This window comes from Xenopus laevis, chromosome 2L, assembly GCF_017654675.1.
Source record: "Xenopus laevis strain J_2021 chromosome 2L, Xenopus_laevis_v10.1, whole genome shotgun sequence".
Classification (NCBI taxonomy): Eukaryota; Metazoa; Chordata; class Amphibia; order Anura; family Pipidae; genus Xenopus; species Xenopus laevis.
This window is the reverse complement of record NC_054373.1, coordinates 116570321-116590739: the sequence shown is the minus strand read 5'-3', so window position 1 is coordinate 116590739 and position 20419 is coordinate 116570321. Positions and strand designations below refer to the sequence as shown.

The 20419-nt window shown below is 41.4% G+C and overlaps 1 protein-coding gene across 4 annotated transcripts in view; it reads right to left on the bottom strand.

Annotated features, from left to right (window-relative positions):
- Positions 1–10784: 10784 nt before the first annotated feature.
- rasa3.L (RAS p21 protein activator 3 L homeolog) overlaps positions 10785–20419 on the bottom strand; it is a 110343-nt gene continuing 100708 nt past the window's right edge. For 2 of the 4 annotated variants that reach the window (XM_018245126.2, NM_001093333.1), the window contains 7 exon segments: positions 18703–18776; positions 16716–16822; positions 15116–15201; positions 14331–14539; positions 13142–13245; positions 12736–12919; positions 10785–12083 (listed from right to left, as the gene is read on the bottom strand). In XM_018245126.2, the coding sequence (XP_018100615.1) occupies positions 12008–12083; positions 12736–12919; positions 13142–13245; positions 14331–14539; positions 15116–15201; positions 16716–16822; positions 18703–18776 (840 nt within the window). In that variant the 3' untranslated portion in view covers positions 10785–12007. 4 annotated transcript variants of the gene reach the window in all.

Here is a 20419-nt window from a genome sequence, read left to right as displayed (position 1 = left end):
ATAATATATTTTACGTAATCCGTATCCACCGCTGTAGTAGTGTATACGTTGACCTTGTAGGCATTATTTGCACACTGTTTTCTTCAACCCGCCATCTAGCTGTGTGACCTTGTTCACATTCTGTCTAAATATCCATAATATTACCGTCTCCAGAAAAAACACCGGAGTGACTTTTTTCAAGCAGCCATAATATATTTTACGTAATCCGTATCCACCGCTGTAGTAGTGTATACGTTGACCTTGTAGGCATTATTTGCACACTGTTTTCTTCAACCCGCCATCTAGCTGTGTGACCTTGTTCACATTCTGTCTAAATATCCATAATATTACCGTCTCCAGAAAAAACACCGGAGTGACTTTTTTCAAGCAGCCATAATATATTTTACGTAATCCGTATCCACCGCTGTAGTAGTGTATACGTTGACCTTGTAGGCATTATTTGCACAGTGTTTTCTTCAACCCGCCATCTAGCTGTGTGACCTTGTTCACATTCTGTCTAAATATCCATAATATTACCGTCTCCAGAAAAAACACCGGAGTGACTTTTTTCAAGCAGCCATAATATATTTTACGTAATCCGTATCCACCGCTGTAGTAGTGTATACGTTGACCTTGTAGGCATTATTTGCACACTGTTTTCTTCAACCCGCCATCTAGCTGTGTGACCTTGTTCACATTCTGTCTAAATATCCATAATATTACCGTCTCCAGAAAAAACACCGGAGTGACTTTTTTCAAGCAGCCATAATATATTTTACGTAATCCGTATCCACCGCTGTAGTAGTGTATACGTTGACCTTGTAGGCATTATTTGCACAGTGTTTTCTTCAACCCGCCATCTAGCTGTGTGACCTTGTTCACATTCTGTCTAAATATCCATAATATTACCGTCTCCAGAAAAAACACCGGAGTGACTTTTTTCAAGCAGCCATAATATATTTTACGTAATCCGTATCCACCGCTGTAGTAGTGTATACGTTGACCTTGTAGGCATTATTTGCACACTGTTTTCTTCAACCCGCCATCTAGCTGTGTGACCTTGTTCACATTCTGTCTAAATATCCATAATATTACCGTCTCCAGAAAAAACACCGGAGTGACTTTTTTCAAGCAGCCATAATATATTTTACGTAATCCGTATCCACCGCTGTAGTAGTGTATACGTTGACCTTGTAGGCATTATTTGCACAGTGTTTTCTTCAACCCGCCATCTAGCTGTGTGACCTTGTTCACATTCTGTCTAAATATCCATAATATTACCGTCTCCAGAAAAAACACCGGAGTGACTTTTTTCAAGCAGCCATAATATATTTTACGTAATCCGTATCCACCGCTGTAGTAGTGTATACGTTGACCTTGTAGGCATTATTTGCACACTGTTTTCTTCAACCCGCCATCTAGCTGTGTGACCTTGTTCACATTCTGTCTAAATATCCATAATATTACCGTCTCCAGAAAAAACACCGGAGTGACTTTTTTCAAGCAGCCATAATATATTTTACGTAATCCGTATCCACCGCTGTAGTAGTGTATACGTTGACCTTGTAGGCATTATTTGCACACTGTTTTCTTCAACCCGCCATCTAGCTGTGTGACCTTGTTCACATTCTGTCTAAATATCCATAATATTACCGTCTCCAGAAAAAACACCGGAGTGACTTTTTTCAAGCAGCCATAATATATTTTACGTAATCCGTATCCACCGCTGTAGTAGTGTATACGTTGACCTTGTAGGCATTATTTGCACACTGTTTTCTTCAACCCGCCATCTAGCTGTGTGTATTATCGTTTCCAGAAAAACCAACTGAGTTTTTGTTGTTGTTGTTGTTTTTTTAAAAATAATGCCAGGCAAAGGCAGGCCGCCACGCAGAGGCCGTGCTAGGGGCCGTGCTGCTATGCAATCCTGTGGCCCTAGCAAATTGCCCAGTTTTAAAAAGCCAATGACCCTGAACTCCCAAAATGCTGAAGAGGTAGTTGACTGGCTTACACAGCACACCCCATCCTCTACCGTTTCTAACTTTACCACAACATCCTCCTCATCCTCCACTGCTATGGCCACCCCACGTAACACTTCCTCCACCACCGGTGCCCCTTCTTCACTGGGGTCAGAGGAGTTATTTTCCCATGAGTTCTTGAACTGAGTAATGCGCAACCATTATTGCCAGAAGAAGATGAAGGAGATGAGGACCTTACACCAGATTTAATTCTGGCAGAGAACACGATAGAGATGGACATAATGAGTGATGAGGAGGAGGTCCCCGCTGCTGCTTCCTTCTGTGATGTGTCAGAAGAAATTGATGCATCTGAGGAGAATGATGATGAGGAGATTGATGTTTTGTGGGTGCCTAGTAGAAGAGAGCAAGAGGAGGGTAGTTCAAATGGAGAGACGGAGAGTCAGAGAGGCAGTAGGAGAATAAGACTTAGAAGAAGCAGGGAGGACAGCCCGCAGGGATCAGTAGGGCAACAACATGTATCGGCACCTGTGTTCAGCCGGCCAACGCACCCGCCATTGCCGCCAATGCCGCCAACTTCTACTGTTACCGCCAGATCGCACACTTCCAAAAAGTCAGCAGTGTGGGATTTTTTTAATGTGTGTGCCTCTGACAAAAGCATTGTAATTTGCAATGAGTGCAGTCAGAAACTGAGCCTTGGTAAGCCCAACAGCCACATAGGTACAACTTCTATGCGAAGGCACATGAGCGGCAAGCACAAAGCACTTTGGGAGCAACACCTCAAAGGCAACAGGCAAACTAAAAGCCACACTCCTTCTGGTCCAGCATCTTACTGCTCTACCTCTGCTCTCCTTGACCCGTCTGAACCACCCTCCACTCCGCCTTCCACCTTGACCACCTGTTCCCATTCCCAGTCATCTGCCACCAGCCAAGTTTCTGTGAAGGCCATGTTTGAGCGTAAGAAGCCAATGTCTGACTGTCACCCCCTTGCCCGGCGTCTGACAGCTGGCTTGTCTGCACTCTTAGCCCGCCAGCTTTTACCATACCAGCTGGTGGACTCTGAGGCCTTCCGCAAATTTGTAGCAATTGGGACACCGCAGTGGAAGGTACCCAGCCGCAATTTTTTTTCTAAAAAGGGAATACCACACCTGTACCAACATGTGCAGAGCCAAGTTACCGCATCTCTGTCACTTAGTGTTGGGCCAAAGGTCCATATGACTACTGACGCATGGTCCTCCAAGCATGGTCAGGGCAGGTATGTCACCTACACTGCCCACTGGGTGAACTTGGTAATGGCTGGGAAGCAGGGAATGGGTAGCTCAACAACAACAGTGGAGTTGGTGTCACCGCCACGGATTGCACGCGGTTCTGCCACCACCTCTACTCCTCCATCGCTCTCTACCTCGTCTTCTTCTTCTTCTTACTCTGCTGCTGGGTCCTCCTTCTCCTCCTCCACACCTGTGCACCCCCAGCTCCCCCTAGGCTATTCGACGTGCCAGGTACGCCGTTGTCACGCTGTCTTGGGGATGACGTGCCTGGAAAGCAAAAAACCATACCGGATCTGTACTCCTGTCATCTCTGCAGTCACAGGCCGATCGGTGGCTGACCCCACACCAACTGCAGATCGGAAAAGTGGTGTGTGACAATGGAAGCAATCTGTTGGCAGCGTTGAGACTAGGCAATTTAACACATGTGCCCTGCATGGCACATGTGTTAAATTTAATAGTCCAACGTTTTGTCTCCAAGTACCCAGGATTCCAGGACGTTCTCACCCAGTCCAGAAAGGTGTCGGCCCATTTCAGACGTTCCTACACAGCCATGGCACGCCTTGCTGACATTCAGCAGCGCTACAACATGCCAGTCAGGCGTTTGATTTCTGACAGCCAGACTCGCTGGAATTCAACGCTCCTTATGTTGGAACGTCTGCTGCAACAACAAAGGGCCGTCAACGAGTACCTTTTTGAACTGGGTGGTAGGACTGGATCTGCACAGCTGGGGATTTTTTTCCCCCGTTACTGGGTGCTTATGCGCGATGCCTGCAGGCTCATGCGACCTTTTGAAGAGGTGACAAATATGGTCAGTCGCACCGAAGGCACCATCAGCGACCTAATACCCTTCGCTTTATTCCTGGAGCGTGCCGTGCGACGAGTGACAGATGAGGCTGTAGACCAGCGTGACGAGGAGCTGGAAGCGCACGATTTCTGGTCGGAATCACCAGAACGAACCCAGGCACCTGCTGCAACGCAGGGAGAGGTGCCAGAAGTGGAGTCAGAGGAGGAATATGGCTTTGTGGAGGAGGAGGAGGAGGACCAACAGGAGCAGGCTTCCCAGGGGGCTAGTGGTGACCTTTTGGGGACCCCTGGTCTTGTACGTGGCTGGGGGGAGGAGACCGTGGATGATGCAGTCCTTGATAATGAGGAAGCGGAGATGGATAGCTCTGCATCCAACCTTGTGAGAATGGGGTCTTTCATGCTGTCATGCCTGTTGAAGGACCCCCGTATCAAGAGGCTTAAGGAGAAGGACTTGTACTGGGTCGCAACGCTACTACACCCTCGGTACAAGCATAAAGTGTCAGAAATGTTACCAACATACCACAAGTCCGAAAAGATGCGGCATTTACAAACCAGCCTGCAAAACATGTTGTACAATGCTTTTAAGGGTGATGTCACTTCAGGAACTCATCAACATTCCAGGGGCAGAGGTGCCAGTAATCCTGCCACGAGCACACCTGCAAGGACAAAGCCCTTTGGCCAGTCTGTAACGTCAGACATGCAAATGTTTTTCTGTCCAAGGCAGCGCCACAACCCTTCTGGATCCACCCTCAAAGAACGCCTCGACCGGCAGGTAGCGGACTACCTGGCATTAACTGCAGATATCGACACTCTGAGGAGCGATGAACCCCTGGACTACTGGGTGCGCAGGCTTGATCTGTGGCCAGAGCTGTCACAATTTGCCATGAACCTCTTGTCTTGCCCAGCCTCAAGTGTGCTCTCAGAAAGGACCTTCAGTGCAGCAGGAGGGATTGTAACTGAGAAGAGAACTCGCCTAGGTCACAAAAGTGTCGATTACCTGACCTTTATTAAAATGAATGAGGGGTGGATCTCGGAGGGTTACTGCACGCCGGAAGACTTGTTCTGACTTCTATGCAGCTGTCCTTCTCTTCAAGCCTCATGACTCCACACACAGCTGTCCTTTAGCGTCCTCCTCCTCCCTCCGCCACCGTTACAAACTAGGGTGCAAACCCTACTGGTTTAATTTTTTCTGGCCTCTGTGCTTCAGTGGCTGCAACCAAAAAAACTGGGCAAACAATGTCTACAAGGTCAACGTATGGCAAAAAATGACTATTTTCAGCATTTATATGGCATATTTTTTTCTGGCAACCGTGCTTCAGTGGCTGCGTCCAAAAAAATGCATATTTTCTGCATTTATATGGCATAATTTTTCTGGCCTCTGTGCTTCAGTGGCTGCAACCAAAAAAATGCATATTTTCAGCATTTATATGGCATAATTTTTCTGGCCTCTGTGCTTCAGTGGCTGCAACCAAAAAAATTTATATTTTCAGCATTTATATGGCATATTTTTTCTGGCCTCTGTGCTTCAGTGGCTGCAACCAAAAAAATGCATATTTTCAGCATTTATATGGCATAATTTTTCTGGCAACTGTGCTTCAGTGGCTGCGACCAAAAAAATGACTATTTTCAGCATTTATATGGCATATTTTTTCTGGCCTCTGTGCTTCAGTGGCTGCGGCCAAAAAAACTGGGCAAACAATGCCTACAAGGTCAACGACGTTGACCTTGTAGGCATTGTTTGCCCAGTTTTTTTGGCCGCAGCCACTGAAGCACAGAGGCCAGAAAAAATATGCCATATAAATGCTGAAAATAGTCATTTTTTGCCATACGTTGACTCAACGTATATGGCAAAAAATGACTATTTTCAGCATTTATATGGCATATTTTTTCTGGCAACTGTGCTTCAGTGGCTGCGACCAAAAAAACTGGGCAAACAATGCCTACAAGGTCAACGTATGGCAAAAAATGACTATTTTCAGCATTTATATGGCATATTTTTTCTGGCAACTGTGCTTCAGTGGCTGCAACCAAAAAAACTGGGCAAACAATGTCTACAAGGTCAACGTATGGCGAAAAATTACTATTTTCAGCATTTATATGGCATATTTTTTCTGGCAACTGTGCTTCAGTGGCTGCGTCCAAAAAAACTGGGCAAACAATGCCTACAAGGTCAACGTATGGCAGTTGTTTAAAGAGAACAGTAGATTACTAGCCAGCAAAGCTACCTAAGCTAAAATGTCCCTCAAATCCCTGCAGACTTCTGTCCCTCCAATACAGAGCAGTATCAAGCAGATTACTAGCCAGCAAACTTACTATCATCTGTCCCTGAAATCACTAACAGCTCTCCCCCTACACTATCTCTTCCAAGCACACACAGGCAGATTTTTCAGATACATTTTTGCCCTTGATCCCCCTCTGGCATGCCACTGTCCAGGTCGTTGCACCCTTTAAACAACTTTAAAATCATTTTTCTGGCCAGAAATGTCTTTTCTAGATGTTAAAGTTCGCCTTCCCATTGAAGTCTATGGGGTTCGCGAACCGTTCGCGAACCGCTCGCGTTTTTGCGCAAGAATATGTTCGCGAACTTTTTTTCCGACGTTCGCTACATCCCTAATTATAGACATTTCTTGCTAATCTGAAACCAAAGCCAATGAAGTAAGATTACGGCAGTTTGTGAATTCTCCCTAAACCTCAAAAGTACCCTAAGAGTCAATATCTGTCTTGGGGCTAGAGATGATAATGTAACCACAACATTGCCTATACTGGTCCTTGCTGCTGCTTTGTTCTTGGGCGACTCAATAAATAATAACAGTTACTTGCACCATAGCGAGGTCCCTTCTTCTCCTGCCCCTACCATTACACTACTTGATGAGGTGGCTAATATCTGATCCATGCTATTTCTAGTTGCAAATATGGCACTCAAGAGGACTTGCTTCTCATACATGCCCATAGCTGCTGCAGCTTGTAACAGTGTTTCACATGGTTTACACCTTGTTTACTATGGTCATCATTTGTTACAAACATCTCTTAACCTGCAGGGACCCACAAGGGAATGGCACCCTCAGTATTATTTTCTCTGCACCCCAAATAAGTGTTGGTATTAGTTTCATTCATCTGGGGGTTTTAACACAGTTTCCTTGTTATAGCAATCACATCCATCTATAAACAGTAAAAACAAAGAAATTCAGTTCTCAGAGCCTGAGCGTTAATAAAACATTGTTTTAATAAACAAGTAAAAACACAATGAATATTACAACAGTATCTACAGCATGGGTGATATATTACAGACATATTTGGAAAATGGTTTGGGGAGGGTGTTACTATATTGAAATTCTAATAAAAAATCCTACATGTTCCCAGGCATAACTTCACAAAGGGTTCTAGAGCACATTGTTCTAATACACTCAAGGCTTAGTTTATATTGTACTGTTAGGTTACAGAGCCCATTCTAGTGAGACTCCTGGATTAAACACTGCTTTGAAAATATGGTCCAAGCAGAAACGAACTTTCTTGCTAATCATAATAAATGGAACTCCTGTATCTGAAAATATGCTAAAGTTGACCTGTACCATAAGATCTGTGCCATAAAAAAAGATATTATTGACTGTTCCATCCACACATCGTACGCATTATTAAGTGTGGCTGTTGCAGTGCCTGTATAGTTCATATATTTTGCTGCATTGGTGGATGACATGATCATGGGCATATTTTGGAGGAACCACTGTTAAAAGGGATAGTAAAACCCCTTTTAAACACAAGTTCAATGAATAGGGCTTGTATTTAGAAAAATCGACATGGTTTTTGTTATTTCTTGCACTAAACAGGTTGGCAACTAAAACTGAAAAAGTTAATTCAAATTACAACTTTCTGGTTATAACAAATTGGTGAAAAAAACCCACCAGTCTACAGCGAACGCTTCTGTATAAACAACCCCCTGCATTCACCCAGCTGCCTTTGTTAGGCTTTGAGATAAAGATCAGCTCATTATACAGAGGTTTTACCCGTGGACTGATAATTGGTTTTAACCACCTACTAAGCATCAGGAAGATGAAATGTGTCCTACTTGAACATTTCGCTTTTAGATTTCTTAATTAAAGCAACAGACAAAAATATGTTCAGCACAAACCATATTAATTGTACTGTTAAACTATGGCATATATTGCCTCTTTTAGACAGCATAAAGGCTTCTCATCAAGCAGTACTTAAAACCCTTGCACACAGGATGGTGGAGCATAGTTTTGGCACTCGGGGTCTTCACTTAAGTCTTCTTAAGTGTCTGTCTTATTGGCTCAGAGCAGCAAATGAAGCCCACCTACGTCAAGAAAATTGTAGTACATTTTTGTGTGTGCAAGAAAAAAAATATTGCATTAGAAAAAGCATAAACTGTGATTGCTGACTGCTTCTAAAGGAACTATAATATTTGTGTAGTCCATACTATGGAGCAGATGGAGTTCTCCTTCAAGATAAAATTACACTGAGTGATCTGAAAACAAAGAATGAATACAACACACTTATAAGTTGGGCTCTGGATGACCGGACGTAAAGGGTGCTTAGTACTTTTTAGGCTGTGCTTGAGAACTAAACACGCCAAAATAACAACTGCCCAGATTCCAGACACAGGGAGGCCCATTTATCAAAGTCTGAATTATTATTTTCTTTAAAATACTCCGTTTTTCCCATCAATACATTTTCCAGAAAATTTTATGCGCAAGAAAAAAACCATGAAAAAAAAAACGAATTTTCAGTTTTTTGCCCAAAAACCACGAAATCTTCAGATTATTGCACAAAACCCAGTGCAGATCAAGATATCTTCGGGACTTCTCCCACTGACTTATATGCAACCTTGGCAGGTCTGAGATGCCGGATTTTCAGATTCTGACTTTTTACATCCTCAGTGTATAATAAATCCCAAAAAAATTATTTTTTTTCTCCACTAAAAATTCGGATTTTACAGGAAAACAACATGATTTTTTCAGGTTTTTGGCATTCCGAGTTCTGAGCACCCTAATATAGCGCAGGGTTGCAGGTTGCAGTTTAACTTCATTACTTCTAATTACCTATCACTGTTGTTCAGTTATAGACAGGGCTGGAATTTTCCTCTTGAGGTTTTATACATTAAACAAACACTACTTAAGGGGCCGGTTGCTATACATAAAAGATTTGTCCAGCCTGTAATTGGCAAGTTTGTATTTCTCCTAACACCTTTAATAATGCAGCAGGGACAAGTAACATAACCGACTGAACCAGTGAAAGGAACAATGGCCAGTGTAAAAGGGGTGTGCAACATGTTTCAATTAAACACAGTGCTCTCTAATTACTGGGAGGTACTTTTAGGAATCACTGCAGCATGAAAGAGACTTCTATTGATGCTACTAATGCCAAATGCTGAACCAGTTATGTTGCTAATGTAATATAATTCCACATTACCGATATCCACTTGATCACAAAATGCTCCTAATTAAACAGCAACAACACTATACACACTATATACATATTTTATATCCTCCTTCCATTTGCCTTAGTTCTGCTAGTGAAATACATAGGTAACATTTTTTTCTACTTTGCTAACCACAGTAAATGAGCAATAGAGTAACATCCACATTGACAAGACATCGCCAAAGAGACAGATAAAACATGTAACACTGAGTAACAAAATACAGAGTAACACTACAATATGGGCCAAGGCCTAAAATAACACTCTGCTTTTTCTACAGTAAGCTGACAGCCTCCCAAGGTAGTTGAAATAGTGTCAGTAGGTTCCTGGGTGTGTAGATCAACAATGTTTAGATGGTCTCTTATTTGTCCTTCATTGCTCTACACCAGTGAACCCCAACGAGAGGCAAGTTTTGGTTTCATATAAACCAGGTTTACACCCAAACAAGAGCCTCCTGTAGGCGGCCAGTCCACATAGGGCTACCAATTATCCAATCACAGCGCACATTTTCCACTCCTCAGGAACATTTTTATGTGTGTGCTCCTTATCTCTTTTTACATTTGAATGTGGCTCAAGGGTAAAAAAAAAAAAAAAAGTTGGGGATCCCAGTTCATGGTATTATTCTTTCCCTGTTTACTAATAGGAGTAAGGTTAGGCTGTGCAATAATATTTTTACCATGAAAAAACTAGCTAGAACAAAGCTACTATCCAAAATATTGTGGTTGCTTTTTGTGTACCTAATAGGAGACTGTTGGTCCAGGTGCATATTATGTCATCCATTTGAATCATCTGCACATGGGCAGTAACACATGACAACCAATCAAATGATTGCTTTCTTTGTTCAACCTGCAGCTGCCTGTAAAAAGTCACTCATTGATTGGTTGCAATGTGTTACTGCCCAGGTGCAAATTTGACCAGTGTTTATAAATGAGCCCTATATGAATGCAGTAAATTACCCTTTAAATGGCTGTAGAGCAGTTTTGGGGCACTTAGCCTAAAGGTTATGGTAAGAAAATTAGATTTTTGGCAGACATTGGCCTTGATATTCTGGTAGCTCTGGCTGAAATGCTCATTGTGTTTAGCCTTGATATTAAAGGAGTCCTTGCAATAAATTGGACCTTAAAGGGGAACAGAAAAGAAAATACAAGTCCATAAACCAGTGTCAGTGCTGTACACGAAATGGTGAGAGAAAGGTGCTAAGACTTATGAAGTTATGTGATCCATAGTCAGGTGTTTACTTTCATAAAAAATTTGTCTGTGCATACCCCTATTAAAGAGGAAGTTCACCAAAACGATCTCTTAGTAACACTTTGCAAGGTATTTTTGTTTTGTTTTTTGCCTCCATCCAACTAGAAATCAGAACTAGCTTCTGGTTTGTAGGCCCAGTAACCCTATCATTTCAAGAGCATATCGCTTGTGGGGTAAGCTCATTTTTAATATTATCTCTTATTATTTATATATACTTGTTTCTGGGCCACCTCCTATGCCTTTTTACATTCTGGTATTCAGTCCATTGCCCAGCTGCCCTCTGGGTTAATGGGCTACCACCTGATTAACTTTCATAATGCAAGTTTCACTACAGTAGCTAGGCTGAAACAAAACACAAAATAAGAACACGAAGCAGCAGTTTGGCACAGAAAGTGAAAGTCCAGAGACAAGAGCAGTAGTTCTTTTTGTACCATCCAAAGGACAATAAAGCAAAATAATATGCAAAGGTAGGTGGCACAATCACATTTGTTAATGGAGTAGGTAGACAGGCCAAGGGTCTACTTTATAACCACAGTTATATTGACCATTAAGGCATGACATTTTTAAGGTCCTTAGAATAAGTGTTGGCATCAGTTTCAGCCAAAAAATGAAACAGGGGCTAGCATCCATTGATGCCCAATTTTTTAATAATTAAATGTGGGAACCAACACATATTCTCTGTGACTTAGCTTAAGTCTGTGTAAGGTTCATTTACAAAACTGGTTATAACCTCCATATAATGCTGATAGTGCCTATTCTGCTCTTTTCAGCAATAGTGAAATATTTCAAGTGAAGCCAGAGGAACCACAGAGAATCTGTGAGATTTCAGAGCATTCTAGAGGCAGGCCAAGAGGGAATGGTGCCAAGGAGCATGTGAGTGCCCCCAAGAGATGGCATTCAGGCTGTAAATGAATTGTTTTTAAGTGCACAGCTCGTGTGCAACCCTTACTTATTCTGTATATGAGCCCCAGGAATGCATGTGATTTTAAGGAAAAAAACAAAAGGTCCGTCTATGAAGCAGTTCACTGAACCGATCACAAGGAAAAGAGGGAAATGCCAACAACAAACGAAAAAAAGGTTCTGCCATCTGTTATCAGATGAATAAAGTGCATAGCAAGTATTGTAACAGTCCCCAAAACACACTGAAGTCTCAGCAAGTCTCTGCTTGTAAGTCTAAAGCATTGGCTAACATTGCCCAGGCGTTCAAGCACTCTCTCTTGCTCTGTTCACATGCCAATATCTTCAGAGATGAAACATTTCCTTTTTCCTGCTTTAATCCTTTAAGTGCATCCTATGTTGGCTCAAATGGAATGTGCAGATATCTCAGACTGCTGCCTGATGTAGCTCTGGAAGCTCTTGTCGCCTATGGGGTGCTCCCTGAAAAAAAAGAATACGTGTATATGAATACAAGATTTATCTATACAGTAACACTTTAAGCCAACATATGAGAAATGCAGTGACATGAATAAAACAAGCTTTAAACTTTGTCATAAACAAACAGGGTCTGCTATAAGCAGCTTGACTATCTAAACTGCACCTTTTGCCATAATATAATGGTCTTTTAATGGATGGAAATTAAGATGGAATGTTTTCTGAAGAGGCTAAATGTTTGCTTTGGAAGATAATAATGATCATAAAGGCCACTACACTACTGGCGTTTTGGTGTCATGGGTAATTTACATAACCCTTTTGACTTGTTGCCGAGGGAATTCAGTGGTGACCAACTACTTAGGCTTCTAAAAGGCATCAGCAGAGAGAATACCAGAAGAGCAGTCCATATGACACCATCTTGTGTGCCTGAACCAGATAGCTCGCTGGGTTTCAGCCTAGTTGGTGAACTGCCCAAATGTTGCTGGAAAAGAATGGCAAGATTGTGAGGTTTTCCTTCACTGTAATGGGGAAAGACATTGTGCAACTTATGTTTAATAGCACCACATTTACTTAGCAACTGTACCCAAGGATCAGTATGTATGGCTCTAGCTATACAAGCTGACAGACTGAGTAGTGCTCCCTCCCAAGCCCCACTTACTGGCTTCCATACTTTGTCTTTTTGAACTTATCCCTTCTGTACTGAGCATGCTCTTGTTCCAATGTTTTCACGGCCTCTATGATGTGACAGAGAGACTTGTAGGTTTCGCGCGGATCATCAATCAAGAACGTGCTATATTCCTCCTGCTCAGGCCCATCATACACAGACTTGCTCCCACAAGCCTCTACCAAAACAAAGTAGCAAACAGCATTAGGCCATATTCAAAGTGGGCACAGCGTATAGTGTAGTGGCGCGAGTATTTTGGTTACAGAATAAACCCAAATTGTCATTATAGCAATAAAAACGAATGCAAAACTAAAGCATGCTAATTGTAAAACCAGTGGCACAGATGATTATTAGAAGCCTTCTATATGTGATATAAGAATACTGTAATAACCACACTTACCTTGCATTTTTTCAAGCTTGCACAGGTAGGTGATAAACAGAGAATAAATGCGCTCCGTCTCCCTGTCTCCATCTATATCAAGCTGTATATTTGCTGGTAGGCCCCTGCATAATAAGACAAAACAGATAATACTAGTAAAACATACTATATGACGGATGCTGAAACCTGTTTATATGGATAACTAAAACTGGGGTCTCACTTGGGTGAGGTTCTGTAGGGTCGTACTGGGCCTTTGGGACACTGGAAAAAAGACTGGTTGGCTCCAGACCTGCTATTGCTGTGCCCTCAACCAACTTCCCTGGCCCTGGTCGCAAGCAGTAAAAAGTTACATGTGCGGGGGGTGGAGGGGGTTGCAGTGGGGGCCCCTAAAGCAGCAGTCTGACCCTGTGGATGTCTATCTACAGCTCCCAATATTCTCATACGGCCAGTTGAACTAAAATGTTAAGCCAGAAGCTGATGGTTTTAAAGTCTTTCTTAAAGTGGACCCGTCACCTAGACATAAAAAGCTGTATAATAATAGTCCTTTTCAAATTAAACATGAAATCCAAATTCTTTTTCTTATTAAAGCATTCATAGCTGTTGTAAACTCATTTAAAATTCTCAGCTATCAATCAAATATTGCCTGCTCTGCCTCTATGTCTTAGGCATAGAGACAGGGCAGGCAATTACTTTCACTTTCCATTCAGCACTTCCTAGATGTCTCTGCTCTCCCCGCTCTCTTCACCATTTAATTGTGTAACCAGGACATGGGGATGGACATCGGGTCCCCCATTCTGGTGCACAAACAAGATTCTGAGATGAGAATAACAGTGTCCACAAAATGGCTCCTGCCTGCTTACTATAATTATAAATTCCTAGACCAAAGGAAACAAGATTCAAATAATTTATATAGTGTAATTAAAGTTTACTTTGCTTGAATAACATGATAAAATAGGATTAGGAATCATTTTTTCGGGTGACCGGTCCCCTTTAAACAAACGCACATGCTTATTATAAACAGTAGTGAAATAAAAAAAAATCTAATTGAATATAGGAAAAGAGCATACTTGAAGCATTATCACATTTGGATATTATGATTTAGACAAGTTTGTTCTACTATAAAACAGCTTTGTGCTACTGAGATTTGCCATATATTGACAGGCACAGTAGGTCAGGTTATCAATAGGATAATCCATTGCTGAGCTCTTACCCAGTGCAAGGAGTGCACCCAGGGGCATTTTCTGAGGTAGCCTTGCAGCACAGCCAGTGAGCATTCAGATAGGCTGATGGGTGGTAAACAGTGAGGCGCTTCTTGTTGCACTGACTAACTTTGGTGAGGATGTCTATCCAGTCCTTGGCTTCAACACAATTATTTGCTTGGATGTAAAGCGTTCGTACTGGTTGAATAACCTGGAACATCTGCAGGTACAGAAAACTAATTGGTACCATTTAGATAGATTGTGAAAACACACAGTTCAAAGAAAGTTTCATTTTAGCAAACCGAACAACAGGCCTCTAGTTTGTGTACATACAAGCTGCTCTTGACACTACACTCCCTTTTCCAGAAACCCATTATCCAGAAAGCTGTGAATTACAAGAATGCCATCTCCCGCAGAGTCCATTTTAAGCAAATAATTATAATGAAATAAAAATAATTTCCTTTTCCTCTGTAATAATAAAACATCATTGTGTATTAATTCTAACTAAGCTACAGAAAAATTGGTGGCACAATAATCCTATTGGATTTATTTAATGTTCAAATGATTTTTAGCAGACATAAGGTATGGTGATCCCAACTGCATCTATGTTTCTGTTCAGATTCTCTCCTATTTATCTTATAGTTGCTCATTACAACCTCTGCCTGGTTTCTAAGCTGAATGGGACCCTAGCAATCAGTGGCATAAATTCTGAGGGTGAGATGTTTTTATATAAATGATAACTGGTAAGGCAACTGTGCAATTTAAGTCCTCACAAAACCACATTTGTGTTACTCACATTCTTCATTTTGAATGATTCCTCCTCTAATTTTTCAACAGCCAGAATGTTTTCTATGGGAATACTGCACAAGGGGTGATCGCCTGCTTAAAATACAGAAGGAAAGAAAGAAACATTGATTAAGTTTGTGGTTTGTGCCAATTTACATTGTGGGCACTTACATGGCATTTCAGCGTATTGTGGCTGACAAAAGGTTTAAACGATCCATGATCCTGGACTCACAAGTTGTGGTCATGGGAATATATGGACCAAGGTGTTATATACATAAAGCTCTGCCACACAGGCCAATGCCAGATATAAAGGGTTGAGATTCACGACTATACATATACTATATACACTATGGGGCAGATTTATCAAGGGTCGAAGTGGATTCGAAGTTCAAAAAGTTCGAATTTCAAAGAAAATTTTTGGATACTTCGACCATCGAATAGACTACTACGACTTCGACTCTAAGTAAAATCGTTCGAATATTCGACCATTCCATAACCGAAGTACTATCTCTTTAAAAAAACTTCAACTTCAATAGTTCGGCAAATTAAACCTGCCAAAGTGCTATGTTAGCCTATGGGGACCTTCTAATGCATTTTTCTAAGTTTTTTTGTAGTTGAAGTAAAATCGTTCGATCGATCGATTTTACCTCGACCGCAGTATAGCCAAATTCGATGAAAAACAGTTCGAATTAGATATACGAATTCAAAGTATTTTAATCCGATGGTCGAATTTCGAAGTATATTTTACTTTGAAATTCGACCTTTGATAAATCTGCCCCTAAATATTGACAGAATATGAACTGCGCTTCACTAGGTAAGCAAACTCTCATTCGATAAATGTGAGTGAAACTAATGACAAGAGAGTACTACAGTAACTGAAAAACTGTTTAAAGGAGAAGGAAAGGTTAAAAGTAAGTAAGCCTTATCAGAAAGGTCCATCTAAATATACCAGTAAACCCCAAAAGTAATGCTGCTCTGAGTCCTCTGTCAAAAGAAACAGCACATTTCTTTCCTTCTATTGTGTACACATGGGCTTCTGTATCAGACTTCCTGCCTTCAGCTTAAACCTCATTGCCCTGGGCAAGAGCATGCTCAGTTTGCTCCTCTCCCCCCACCCCTCCCTTCTCTACTGTAATCTGAGCCCAGAGCAGGGAGAGACTCAGGCTGGAATTGATGTCACACCACATTAATTCTGCAGCTGCTATCCTAAACAAATAGAGAGTTTCTAGAGCTTTTTACTCAGGTATGGTAAAACATTCCACAGAATAAATATAGCATTGCACTATTGCAGCTAATCTATTGGCAATAAAATGCCTCCGTAGCTTTCCTTCTCATTTAAGGCTACAGTCAGACCAGTCAGTCATGGCCACTCACCTCCGCTCTATGTTGTGTCTGCACTTGAAGTCACAATGTTGGCCTGGGTGCAGACACATGGAGTGGATTTCCCCTGGTTTGTACTCCTGTACAAGTGCATCACTGCTGCTTTTTGGCAGATTACTAAAGGTTACCTAACCTGAACCTGGCAGGCCTCTTTATTTACCCCTCAAAAGATCTATCTTCCTTACATAAATATACAATACTTTTCTTAAGCATTTTCGCTACTGCTTTACCTTTACTTCTTTGGTAGGTAAATTCGTGGTTGGTAAGACGAAACCATCGTTTCTTAAAATTCTTCATCCCAAATCGTTTTCTTCCTTGCGCTCTCTTGATCATAAACCTGTTTTGAAATGGAAAGTAAGCACACAGTCACTTTCTGAAGAGCATGTCTGGTTTCCCATATAGCAAGTGATCCAAATGTTCTCCTATACTGTTTTTACATTTAGGGGGTTATTTATTAAAGGTCCTAAACCTAAAATTTTTCCAGATTTATTGTGCCCCGCAGCTGCAAAAAGCTAGAATTTGAAAATACTCCAGCTAATACCTGTCGAGGTCATGTAGAAGTCAATGGCAGAGGTCCCTTGAACCATTTGAAGATATTTGATTTTCAAGTTTTTTTTTGGTGGGTTTGCGCTCGAAAACTCAATCCATTTGAGCTGGTAACTCAATCAATTCAAGTATTCAAGTTTTCCCCCACCCGATTGCATTCGAGTTTTTCCATAAATAAGCAAATATTCGAGCTGTAAGTTTAATCGTGGTATAAAAAAAACCCCAAACTCGACCGTTGATAAATAACCCCCTTAAGTATTCAGCTTAGGCAGAAACAGATCTTTTAAAAAGGGGTATTCATTTTCTCTGTTGATTGAAGCAAGCCACCTATCATAAAGCTAAAAATGCAGGAGCATGACTGAGGAGCCAAAGGTTAGTTACTACACCTATGGTATACTGCAATATACTGTGTTTATTGCACAAACCATTGCTATGTAATGAGTTCATGAAAAATAGGTTTCTTAAAAAAAATCTGATTCTGCTCCTTAAATAATTAAATAAAATATTGTAGAGCAAGAAAAGGCAACCTTCTCGATTCCAGTTTTTGCAGAGACATAATTCACATCATCCCATCAGCTTTGCAAGCAGAAAGGTTGTGGAAGTTATAGTTCTGAAACAACTAAAGTGTTTCAGGTTGCCTAAACCTGTTCTATATTATCTGAAACAACCACCAACCAAATCTAAGATCATGGAATAGTTAGCATATTTTTACTTTGGATGGACAGAACTTCCATCATAGTATTAAAACATTATTTCAATACACCGAAAATGTACTGTCTGAAATACTTGCCGATGCTCCGCTTTCTACTTTGTTTAATGGCTGTGGGCGGATTCATGTCCACTGTTTATTAAGGATAGGGCTTGGCCACATTACTATAGTCTAAGGCAGAGGTCCCCAACCTTTTTTACTCGTGAGCCACATTTAAATGTAAAAAAGAGTTGGAGAGCAACACAAACATGAAAAAGTCCATGGGGATGCCAAATAAGGGCTGTGATTGGCTATTTGGTCGCCCCTAGGTGTACTGGCAGCCTAAAGGAGGGTCCGTTTGGCAGTACACCTGGTTTTTATACAACCAAAACTTGCCTCCAAGCCAGAAATTCCAAAATAAGCGCCTGCTTTGAGGCCACTGGGAGCAACATCCAAGGGGTTGGAGAGCAACATGTTGCTCGCGAGCTACTGGTTGGGGACCACTGGTCTAAGGCTACTGTATGGGCTTCACTATGGTGTTAGAAAGGAATGCTTTGTATTCATGAATTTTGAATATCCAGATTATGACATAACCAAATCCCAATCCGACCTATTGATTTAAAGCAACTCCTAACCCTAATGATCTGGTGACAAAACATGAGGCAATTTTGTACAAGCTCATATCTGAATAATATGGCTCAGATTAAGTTCATCCTCATCTTTTAGCTATAATGTAATATCCCCTAGAATTATGGATTCAGTGCATCCTCAATGGCAGAGGCAATCCTCACTTTTCCGATTGCTGCCTTTTCGCTAAAACAAAGAGGCATAAGCAGAAGGTAATATATCATAGTAGCATTACCCAACTAGCACATACTTTTGTTTTGTGTTAGCACATTGCTGGCAACACAGTAATAAGATCAGTATACAGCCTCAGGCTCAGCTGTTCAAGCTCGCATTCAATTGGTGTGTCTGTCACTTACCCTTCCTTAAGCAGAATTGGCTGCTCTATTCTTTTGTGATCTCTTCTTCCAGAAGATGAAATCAAATCAAGGAACTGCACAGACAAACAGAAGCATACATTAGAAAGCCAAAACACAACTCCAAGAGGTAGAGATGAGGTGGTGTGTGGTGTGAATATAATATGTGTTTTACCCTGCACATTAGCATAATGTCCAAAATTATGTATCAGAACAACAGGAAAGTTACAAGACACATTTATTTTTGCAGCAAATATAGCGAAAACCCAATCAACAATAAAAACAGGGTGTTTAACAAAAAAGAATTCCCAGCAAAAAAGTTTTCTAGTAGCAGAAGCCAGTTGATTAACAGACATGAAGAACTTACCTCTGCTACATTGTTTTAGGAGTCAGAACCAGAGAACAGAAATAGGTACACAAAGATTGACTTTAATAGCAATTACTTTTACAAATAACTTTCAAACATCTCAAAAAGTATCATTAATAGGGATGTAGCGAACGGCGGAAAAAATGTTCGCGAACATGCGTCCAAAAATGCGAACGGTTCGTGAACGTCGCGAACCCCATAGACTTCAATGGGAAGGCGAATTTTAAAAGCTAGAAAAGACATTTCTGGCCAGAAAAATGATTTTAAAGTTGTTTAAAGGGTGCAACGACCTGGACAGTGGCATGCCAGAGGGGGATCAAGGGCAAAAATGTATCTGAAAAATACATTGTTGACACAGCGCTGCGTTTTGTGCTGTAAAGGGCAGAAATCACACTACGTCACTCAGGTGATGTTTCTGGACACGGAATGTGAAAAAGCTCACACAGCTAGGTGGCACTTGGTTAAAGACTGGGCAAACAATGCCTGCAAGGGCAACGTATACAGTAGTGGATACGGAATATATTATTGCTGCTGTAAAAACATCACTCAGGTGATGTTTATGGACACGGAATTATTATTGTTATTTAGACAGAATGTGAAAAAGCTCACACAGCTAGGTGGCACTTGCATACCTCCCAACTGTCCCTCTTTTGACCACTCAACCCCCTGTCCCTCTTTTGTACTGGAAAGTCCCTCTTTTCTCTGCACTGAACAGCCAGAAAAAAAACAGTTTCTAACTTAATTGGCTTTTGGCAGAGAGCTCAGAACAGCTAACAGGTGCAAATAAGATACTTTGTAACAATTTTGACTCTGGTTGGTGCTGGTAGTGGTGAACTACTAGGAGGAGCAGCACACAGTCCCTCTTTTCTCTGAACTGAACAGCCAGAAAAAAAACAGTTTCTAACTTAATTAGCTTTTGGCAGAGAGCTCAGAACAGCTAACAGGTGCAAATAAGATACTTTGTAACAATTTTGACTCTGGTTGGTGCTGGTAGTGGTGAACTACTAGGAGGAGCAGCACACCAGTCCCTCTTTTCTCTGAACTGAACAGCCAGAAAAAAAAACAGTTTCTAACTTAATTAGCTTTTGGCAGAGAGCTCAGAACAGCTAACAGGTGCAAATAAGATACTTTGTAACAATTTTGACTCTGGTTGGTGCTGGTAGTGGTGAACTACTAGGAGGAGCAGCACACCAGTCCCACTCCCCAACACAGCTAGACTAATAGCACTGGGCTCTTATAGTAGCAAAGTAAAAAAACAAAAAAGAAAATAAAAGCAGTCCTTACAAGGACTATTGGGTTATTACAGCAGTCAGCAGATGAGATCAGAAGCAGTGCCCACAGCAGCTACATACA